This window comes from Chiloscyllium plagiosum, chromosome 34 (assembly GCF_004010195.1).
Source record: "Chiloscyllium plagiosum isolate BGI_BamShark_2017 chromosome 34, ASM401019v2, whole genome shotgun sequence".
Lineage (NCBI taxonomy): Eukaryota > Metazoa > Chordata > Chondrichthyes > Orectolobiformes > Hemiscylliidae > Chiloscyllium > Chiloscyllium plagiosum.
The window spans coordinates 19,596,421-19,606,909 of NC_057743.1; the positions used below are offsets into that span (position 1 = coordinate 19,596,421).

Here is a 10,489-nt window from a genome sequence, read left to right on the forward strand (position 1 = left end):
ATTATACACTTAATGGTAAGGTCCTAGGGAGTGCTGCTGAACAAAGAGACCTTGGAGTGCAGGCTCATAACTCCTTAAAAGTGGAGTCGCAGGTAGATAGGATAGTAAAGAAGGCGTTTGGTATGCTTTCCTTTATTGGTCAGAGTATTGAGTACAGGAGTTGGGAGGTCATGTTGCAGCTGTACAGGGCATTGGTTAGGCCACTGTTGGAATATTGCATGCAATTCTGGTCTCCTTCCTATCGGAACGATGTTGTGAAACTTGAAAGGGTTCAGAAAAGATTTACAAAGATGTTGCAAGGGTTGGAGGATCTGAGCTACAGGGAGAGGATGAACAGGCTGGGGCTGTTTTCCCTGCAGTGTCGGAGGCTGAGGGGTGACATTATAAAGGTTTACAAAATTATGAGGGGCATGGATAGGATAAATAGACAAAGTCTTTTCCCTGGGGTGGGGGAGTCCAGAACTAGAGTGTGTAGGTTTGCGGTGAGACGGGAAATATATAAAAGAGACCTAAGGGGCAACTTTTTCACGCAGAGGGTGGTACGTGTATGGAATGAGCTGCCAGAGGATGTGGTGGAGGCTGGTACAATTGCAACATTTAAGAGGCATTTGGATGGGTATATGAATAGGAAGGTTTTGGAGGGATATGGGCCGGGTGCTGGCAGGTGAGACTAGATTGGGTTGGGATATCTGGTCGGCGTGGACAGGTCAGACTGAAGGGTCTGTTTCCATGCTGTACATCTCTATGACCCTGAATGTCCTGTATATATGAATGGCTAGAGACAGATGGATGCACATAGACACACACCTTGCTTCCTCAAAAAATCATTGAAGTACATTGTGGTTTTATTAGGTGTGGATTTCGAGATACCACTGGCATTCTGGCTGGTCTTGTTCTCCCTATAAGCTGGTGTGCTGCTGGGAGGGGAAAGAACAACAAGTTGTAGAGGTCACACCATGGGCACTGGGCGTGTGATTTGATGACGGGGGAGGACATACCTTGCCGACCTCATCGACTGGTTGGTTGTAGAGTCTCGTACTGATGACATCAAAGGGAGTCATAGTGATCACCACAGCAACGCTGCTCATCATTCCTCCTGCCAAACCGACCATCCAGCTATCATTGCTGAACCACTGCAAGTATTAATAATATCACAAAATCAACTTGTGTTAAAGCTCATGAACTCCTCTTTATCCAATTCAACTTTTAAACGGATCTGACAGCTAATTAATACCTGCTGCTCCACCAAGGAATGAATTAAAGAATTTAGGATTCAATGTTGAAGGTGCTCACTTGAACCACAACAATTTGCTTTTGGCTGTATTATACATTTCTGTTCCCCTTAATAGCTTGAAAACTTCAATAAATTACTACTCATCCATCCCAAATTCCAAGAAATATGATCCTGGTTTAAATTATCTTTCCCCATTATTTAGGCCTTGGAGTCTAGATAGTAAATTTACACTGCATTCCTTCCAAAGCCAATATAGTCTTCCTAAGGTGTGTTGGATAGACACAGATGGCAGTGGAAGTAGACTGTCTTTTGGAGAATGGATGGTTAGAAATTCAGATCAGGGCTGAACATGAATGCCAATTAATCTGATGCAGTCCATTAAATTTATTCTTAATCTCATAGGATCATTGGGCAGATTGTACTGGTCTCAGAAGGTGGAAAATGTGAGGGTGTGTGTAACATTTTGGTGAACCTTGGGAGCTTGACTTGCCAACCACGTTCAGCAAATAGGGCATTTTACTGACGGCCAGTTTGGAATCAGGCCAGAGGAGTCAGGCTCAGAAAGCATGGTGCTGGAAAAGCACAGCAGGTCAGGCAGCATCCGAGGAGCAGGAGAATCGACATTTCGGGCAATAAGGGCTTATACCCGAAACTTCAACTCTCCTGCTCCTCAGATGCTGCCTGACCTGCTGTGCTTTTCCAGCACCACACTTTTTGACTCTGATCCCAGCATCTGCAGTGCTCACTTTCTCCCTGAGGATTCATAGGCAAAGGCTAATTTACTAGTAATTTACCAAGAGCAGATTGACTGGGGTGGGGAAGCTGATGGCCACATGGGCACCTTTTGAAATGGGGCAGGATAGGACAGCCTCTGCCACCACCTCAACCAAAAACAGGCAACAAACCTCAGATAAAGTTATTAAACCATTACGAACAGCGCCCGGAGCATGAAGATCTGAACAAAAAAAAAATCCTTTGGATCACTGAATTTTCTATCTCCAACAACGCCAAGGAGGTCTGTCACTTCAGGGACCCTCTTGAGGTCTGATGAGTTGTTGCGCTGTGACCCTGTCAACTTGCTAGGAAGTGGTGGAGGCTGATACAATTACAACATTTAAAAGGCATCTGGATGGATATATGAATTGAAAGGGTTTAGAGGGATATGGGCGAAACCTAGTCCCATTGACCAGCATTAATTTAGAATATCTAGTTGGCATGGACGAGTTGGACTGAAGGGTCTGTTTCTGTGCTGTATATCTCTATGACTCTGAATCACCAATCCTGGTCCTGAAGGCAGATTGTATTCAAGACTGCAGCTATCAATCATTGTCCTTCTCCGTGATATGTAACAATCCCAACTTGATATGCACTCACCTGCTGATCCTTGACTAACTGCTTGGCAGAGTCAAACGTAGCGAGCTGTGCTGCAGATCCAACCATCACCCTTGGCACAGCAGCACTGACCCCTCGCCACAGGCCCAGAATCCCTTGTTGTCTGTAGATTGTCAAGAAGGCAGTTGTGACTCCCTGGGATTGAAGACACAATGAGGTCATGCTCATCTGACAAGGAGAGCTTCACGGAACAAAATATATGCCTGGAATTACCCAGCCTGGTCATGTTGGAGAATGTTATGCAGAGTGAGTAACAATTGAAGAGGAAGGTGACCAGAAGATGGTGGAAGAGATCATAGAAATGGGGGGGGAGGAGGTTGGTGTTGGTGGTGCTCGTGTAAGGGGTGTATAAGTTGCAAGACAAAGTGTCTCAAAAAGAGTCTTCCAAAGAGCTGAGATACACTGACTGAGAGATCAGTCTCTGATAGAGGAGCAGAGGGTCTGTGTGTGTGTGGAGGACTGTGATCCTAGAGGCAGATCTGTAGGAAATGTGGCAGGGGAGATGCATTGATCCAGTCGGAGGAACAGACAGTGGGAAATGCAGTGATCCAGTCAGAGAACCTGGTGGGGGGAGGGGGGGGGGGGGTGGAAGCAATGATTAGTCAGAGGAGAAGAGAGACAGCAGGAAGAGCAGAGGTCCAGTCAGAGAGTAGTCAACCAGGATTACAGTTATGAAGGTTATGGGACACATTCTTAAGTCAAGGAGAAACATAGGGCTGAGATTTGAAAGCAAAACAGAACTGGAAATCAATGCTGTTGGGGTGAGGCAGGCAGGCGGACACCAGGGAGATGGTTTTTGAAAGCATTAATTGTTGACCTGAGCCATGACTGGTTTGTCGTGATGTGCAATTTAATTGTAAGGTCTACTTTAATCTATTAACATTCACTTGCAGCAAACCAGGACTAATTTTAGAGTGATGTAAAGCTGTGATCAATTCCCTGGTCAGCTCCCTGGGTCAATGGACAATCTGTAAGGAAAACAAGCTGCAAAGCCGCAGTAATCTTTTAGGATTTAACATTAGGATGGGGAACGTAAATTCAGCTCTCCTGGAGTTGACCCTCAACCCCTTCCTCCAATCAGTAAAATGTTCACAGTTACAGAAACAATGGGAACTTCAACCGTAGTTAATAACTGACTGCATCGGAATTGCAACGTCATTAATGACCTTTACCACAGGGAAACACTGACTGGCTCCAACACAACAAGCCATTAGTAACAGCAGGAGCACAGAGTCAGCATATTAGGATCTTTTAGCACCAATTACTGTCCTAACATAATGAACTTTCACCAGAGACCCAGGTACTGCCAGGCTGTGCCCAATTCTGTTCTGTTGGCATTATTCCAATCATTTTAGATTCTCTTATTTCCCAGGTTTGGATCCAAATGCATTCCAGGCATTTAATCTTCCTCCTTTAAAATTAAAGCACATGATAGTGTAGAAGCAGGGGTACAAGATGCAGTATTAGAAATATCTAATACTAGGAATCAAGTACAGTACATGAGTTTACAAATTTGAGTGCAGATGTTGGAGATCAGAATCGACAGTGTGGTGTTGGAAAGACACAGCAGGTCAAGCAGCATCCGAGGAGCAGGAGAATTGACGTTTTAGGCATGAAGGGCTTATGCCCGAACCGTCGACTCTCCTGCTCCTCGGATGCTGCCTGATCAGCTGTGTCTTTCCAGCACTACACTCTCGACACATTCATGGATGTAAAGAAATTTGATTAATTTTGCTGTCTAAATACAAGCCTTTTTTTCCAAAGCAGTGTGTACCTGATGGTTATGTTGGTGTCCCACTGCGATGATAGCTGCTGACTGGGCCTGAAGGTGAGTCTTTACCTGAGAGTAAGCAAAGCACAAAACAGTCACATCTCATTTAGACCAGACAGAAGAGGAATCAAAAATCAGCTCTTGGGAAATTCCAAATAATTCCAAATTATTGTACCCATGAATTGTAAAATGCTTAATGAATGACTAACACTGTCCAACTACCACACTGGCACATAATCTTTTAGGTGTGCACTTGACAGCATCATATTTATTATTTTACAAGTAATATTCAAAAAACTGTAATTACCATTGGGATCATCTGACACCATAGAACCAGATCCACAAGCACAATGAACTTCCCACTGGGATTTCTGTGTTTATGAGAATTAACTCAAAGTTGCTCCAGCTGCAGCTTCCTCCCCCACCCTCTCCTCTGTTGGTAAAAAGCCCATTCACGAGCAAGTTGAGGGAGTGGCAATTTCATGGCAGGTAAATGTGAGGTTATGCAAAATCAAATCAAGTCAAATATCTGAATGTTGATAGATTGGAAGAGGGGGAGCTGTCTCGACACCAATGTGTCCTTGTACATCAGTCACTGAAAGTAAGCATGCAGGTACAGCAGGTATTGAAGAAGGTAAATTGGATGTTTGCTTCATAGTGAGAGTATTCAAATACAGGAGCAGGGGTGTCATGATGCAATTATACAGGGCCTGGAGTATTGTGTGCAGTTTTGATCTCCTTGTCCGAGGAAGAATGTTCTGGCAATGGAAGGAGTGCAATGAAGCTTTACTGGACAGATTCCTGGGATGACAGGACTGATATATGAAGAGAGACTGGATTGAGTAGGACTACATTCACTGACATTTTGAGAATGAAATTATAATTTTCTAACAGGACTAGATAAACGCAGGAAGGACGCCCTGATGACCAGGGAGTCCATTGGATTGAGCCAATTTTGTATCCATATGGTTAGCTCTCCTTGTATTCCATGTGATCTAACTCTGTTAACCAGTCTACCATGCAGTAAGTTCTGAGACTGTAAAGGTAACATGGTATGGTATGTTCCGCTTGTGTATTTTCTCTCTATCAGAAAAACAAGCAGATTCACTCTGCCTCCTGACCACCCGTTGGAGAGTAACCTTTCTCTCCAACAGTTTTAGAATTATCTACTGAAGCTTCACAAGAGATTTGCTGGTAACGGACAGGTTTGACACTGTAACCACAACAGGACTCTGAACAGTACACACAATTACTGAATTTTACCGCAATTTCCTTCCTCTGATTTTATCTGGAAGGCACAGTCTTGCCTCTACAGGTGACTATGACTTGGAGGTGCCAGTGTTGGACTGGGGTGGACAAAGTTAAAAATCACACAACACCTGGTTATAGTCCAACAGGTTTATTTGGAAGCCAAATAAACCAGTTGGACTATAACCAGGTGTTGTGTGATTTTTAACTTTCTACAGGTGACAGAAGCTCTCCAGTGTCCAAAACACATGGCCTTTGTTCATTAAAAGAGATCAAAGAGCCTCAGTAGGATATTAGAGTTGAAGTGAGATGTAGAAATAAAAAGGATAAGGATATCATAATTAAGTTTTGTACATCCTTAGCCGACACCCAATACTTGTGCATTCTCCAGTAACTCACCAAATTGTAAACAAGCTCATTGTAAGACACAGCTTCTTCCATTTCATAGGGCTTCTCTGCAGCTCCTGTATAAACCAGTTGGATGATTTAATGGTGGAAGAATTTGGTGGTGTGTAAAAGCACCTCCGAGTATTAAAATAACTGGTTCTAAAATTGAAGAATGTATGTTTTGTAGAACAAAATGTGAATATAAAGAAAATAACATAGAAGAAATGTAAGGTAGAATGAGTGTAAAGTCTTACATGAGGGAAGTGAGTTTAGACCATGTGCATTGTCAATAAATTGTGACAGAATAGCTAAAGGTGAGCCTGAACTGCTCCCACAAACTACACATGAAGGGACACATTTACTTAACAAAGCCACGCTGAAAGAGTCAGGCACAGTAAGTGAAGTGAGCAGCTGTTGTTTTCCTTCACTTTATAAATGTGCTAATTCATTGGAACAGATCTTGCTGTTCACATGACCAAATACTATTTAAATCCCAGCCTCATCTAAGTTTTCCTTTAAGTAAGATGATAAGAACTCGTTCAAAGGAACTGCAGGAACAAATGAAAATGCATGAAAACCAGGTCACGGCACTCTCTCTTGCCTAGTCCACATCTGCGATCAGTGCACAGAGTGTAAAGGGAGAGGGTTACAGGTGCAGGTTATTCTGTACTGAAAATGATGCCCTCAGACTGATGAATAATACCATTTTGAACTCAATTTCCCACAATTTCATAAGGTGACAATCATCAAAGAATCTAGTGTACCAGGTCTGACAACATCACCTTCCATTAAACAATTTATCACAGGCTAAATATTAAAAGAGTCACAGAAAGCTCAGCTCTGCTGCTTAACAAAGCACTGAATTCCATTGACATTTATAGAGTCACACAGCATGGAAACGGACCCTTTGGTCCAACTAGTCTATGCTGAGCATGTTCCCAAACTAAACTAGTCCCACTTGCCTGCGTTTGGCCCATATCCTTCCAAACCTTTACAATTCATGAAGTTTGGTAGTACAGAACTTGAGTATGGCTGAATTTATTGAAGCTTTTTGTCTTACATTCATTAAGACATTGGCAAGATTACCTATAGAAAGGGGAAATCCATTTTATGCTATATGAAAAGAAATGCTGATTTATTGGCAAATGAATTGTGATTGGTAGAGCATTGCCATGGAGAATGCACCAGCTGAATGACAATTGGCAGTTTACTGCCGTATGTTTCAACTGAAACTGGGCAAATTTGTTTTGATTAGTCAAGGCATTGCCTGAAGAATGATTTGGGAGAGTGGCCATCTCCTGTTTTGTAAAGGTGAAACAGGCACAATGTGTGTACATGTTCTTTCTATCTGCAAAGAACAGGGCCCTGTGTATTAATAGATGTAATTTCCTCTGTGCACAAGCATGCCACTCTGCAAGCCTGACTGACAATCTTGAATTGGTTGTTAGTGTAATTCTTAGCATGCTCAGGATTATTTAGTCTGTCTTACCAACATCCTTTAAAAAGGACAAAGGAGAAATGTAGAGAGAAGAAGATTATGAGAATTGAGATTTGAGCTCAAAAACAAGGCTGACATTTCAGATGGAGAACTGAAGTAGTCAGAGGTATTGTTGCCTTTTGGATGAGATGTTAAACTGCAGCCCAATATATCTTTTCAGGTGGACATGGAAGATTCCATGGTATCAGTTTGAGGAAGAACACCAGAGATTTCTACAATGTCTTACCTAATATTTATCCCTCAACCTACATCACTAAAACAAATCATTTCATGAGTTCATTATCACCTTATTATTTGTGGGGTTTTACTGTGCATAAATTGACTGATATTTCCTACATTACAATTGTGATTCTTCTTTAAGAAGTACTTTATTGGCTGTAGAATATGTGGAACATCCTGAGGTTGGAAAAGGTGCTATTTAAATGCAAGTTTCTTTCTTCTTTCTTCAGAACATTAGGTTTCTGACACAGCATAAGCTGTCCTATCCACTTACAGGTCCTTTCCGCCAAGCTTAAAGAAAATGTAATATTAACGTATCCCAAAATTAAGACAATTACTTGTACTATAGGATTTTGGTGACTGGACAATTGCATGAACATTTGACATGGATAAAAATCACACAACACCAGTTTATAGTCCAACTGATTTAATTGGAAGCACACTAGCTTTCGGATCGCAGCTCCTTCATCAGGTGGTTGTGGAGTACACAACTGTAAGGCACAGACTTTATCGCAAATTCTGTGTCTTACAATTGTGAAAGCCACAACCACCTAATGAAGGAGCAGCGCTCCGAAAGCTAGTGCTTCCAATTAAACTTGTTGGACTATAACCTGGTGTTGTATGATTTTTAACTTGTACACCCCAGTCCATCACTGGCATCTCCAAATCATTTGACATGGAAGCCTCAGTTGGAGTTGATAGTCCTCAGTAATTGATTGATTGATTTATTGTTGTCACGTACTGAGGTACAATGAAAAGTATTGTTTTGTGTGCTATCCAGGCAGATCATACCACCTATAGTGCACTAGGGTAGCAGAACAGAGAGCAGTGTACAGTGTTACAGCCACAGAGAAGGTGCAGAGAGAGAGAGAGAGAGAGAGTGCGAGACAGAAAGAGATAAGAATTAAAATTTGCGAGGTCTGTTTAAGAGTCTGATAACAGCAGGAAAGCTGTTCTTGAATCTATTCATACGTGTATACAAACTTTTATATCTTCTACCAAATCGAAGAGGGTGGAAGAGAGTATAATTGAAGTGGGAGGGGTCTTTAAATGTTAGTTGCTTTCCTGAGGCAGTGGGAAATATAGATGGAGTCAATGGATGGAAGGCTGGGTTGGGTGGATGGACTGGACTGTGTTTATGACTCTGTAGTTTCTTGCGGTCTTGGGAAGAGCAATTGCCAAACCATGCTATGATGCATCCAGATAGGGTGCTTTCTATGGAGCATCTATAAAAAATGGTAAGAGTCCTTGTGGACATGCCAATTTTCCTTAGCCTTCTAAGGAAGCAAAGACATCATTGTACTTTCTTGACCATCTCGTTGACATAGGTGGACCAGGTCAAATTGTTGGTGATAATCACTCACAGGAACCTGACACACTCGACCATCGTTGCCTCAGCACCAATGATGCAGACAGAAGCGTGCCCAACACTCTGCTTTCTAAAGTCAATGACCAGCTCCTTCATTTTGCTGATGCTGAGGGAGAGATTGCTGTCATTACAACATGCCACTAAGCATTCAATCCCTTTCCTGTATTCAGTCTCGTTTTTGGAGATCTGGCCTACAAAGGTGGTGTCATCAGCAAACTTGTAAATGCAGTTGGGGTGGAATTTGGCCACACTGTCATGTGTGTATAGGAGTCTAGTGGAGGGCTGAGTACCCAACCTTGTGGGGCACCTGTGTTGAGGATTATGGTAGAGGAAGTGTTGTCACCTATTCTTACTAATTGTGGTCTCTGGGTCAGGAAGTTGAGGATCCAGTAACAGAGGAGGAGCCGTGACTTGGGGTCTTGGAGTTCAGAGATGAGTTTGTTTGGAACTATGATGCTAAAGGCGGACTGTATTCAATAAGTAGGAGCCAGACATAGGTATCCTCATTATTTAAATGTCCCAGGGATAAGTGTTGTGCTAGGGAGAAGACATCTGCTGTGGACCTGTTGCGCCAGTAGATGAATTGCAAAGGATCAAGGCAATTGGGTAGGCTAGAGATGATGTCAGCCATGTATAACTTCATGAAGCATGATTTTGAACTAATTATAGAACCACAAATTTTCATCTTAGACATTAATAATCTAGATGAAGGAACTGAGGGTATTCTGGCTAAATTTGCAGACAATATAAAGATAGGTAAAGGGACTGATAGCATTGAGGAGGTGGGGATCCTGCAGAAGGATTTGGATAGGTTAGGGGAATGGGCAAAGATAACAAACAGCGAATTTCACAACTAATCTTGGAGGAACCGGTTTGGGCAAAGTTCACAACACAGAATCAGACTGGAGGTTGGCAAACGTGGTGCCACTTTTTAAGAAAGGTGGTAAAGACAAGCCAGGGAACTACAGACCAGTGAGCCTGACCTCCGTGGTGGACAAGTTGTTGGAGGGAATCCTGAGGGACAGGACACATGTATTTGGAAAGGCAAGGACTGATTCAGGATAGTCAACATGGCTTTGTGCATGGGAAATCATGTCTCACAAACTTGATTGAGTTTTTGAAGAACTAACAAAGAAGATTGATGAAGGCAGAGCAGTAGATGTGATCTATATGGACTTCAGTAAGGCATTCGACAAGGTTCCCCATGGGAGTCTGATTAGCAAGGTTAGATCTCATGGAAAACTAGCCATTTGGATACAGAACTGGCTCAAAGGTAGAAGACAGAGGGTGGTGGTGGAGGGTTGTTTTTCTGACTGGAGGCCTGTAACAAGTGGAGTTCCACAAGGATCGGTGCTGGGTCCTCTACTTTTT

General features: G+C 42.6%; 1 protein-coding gene across 1 annotated transcript in view; it reads right to left on the reverse strand.

The window, feature by feature from the left end:
* LOC122540268 (solute carrier family 25 member 35-like) overlaps window positions 1-10,489 on the reverse strand; it is a 32,177-nt gene that overhangs the window by 6,749 nt on the left and 14,939 nt on the right. The window contains exons 2-4 of the mRNA XM_043675730.1: window positions 4,401-4,466; window positions 2,609-2,761; window positions 999-1,133 (exon numbers count right to left, since the gene is read on the reverse strand). Coding sequence (XP_043531665.1) covers window positions 999-1,133; window positions 2,609-2,761; window positions 4,401-4,466 — 354 coding nt within the window. The remainder of the gene's footprint in view (window positions 1-998; window positions 1,134-2,608; window positions 2,762-4,400; window positions 4,467-10,489) is intronic.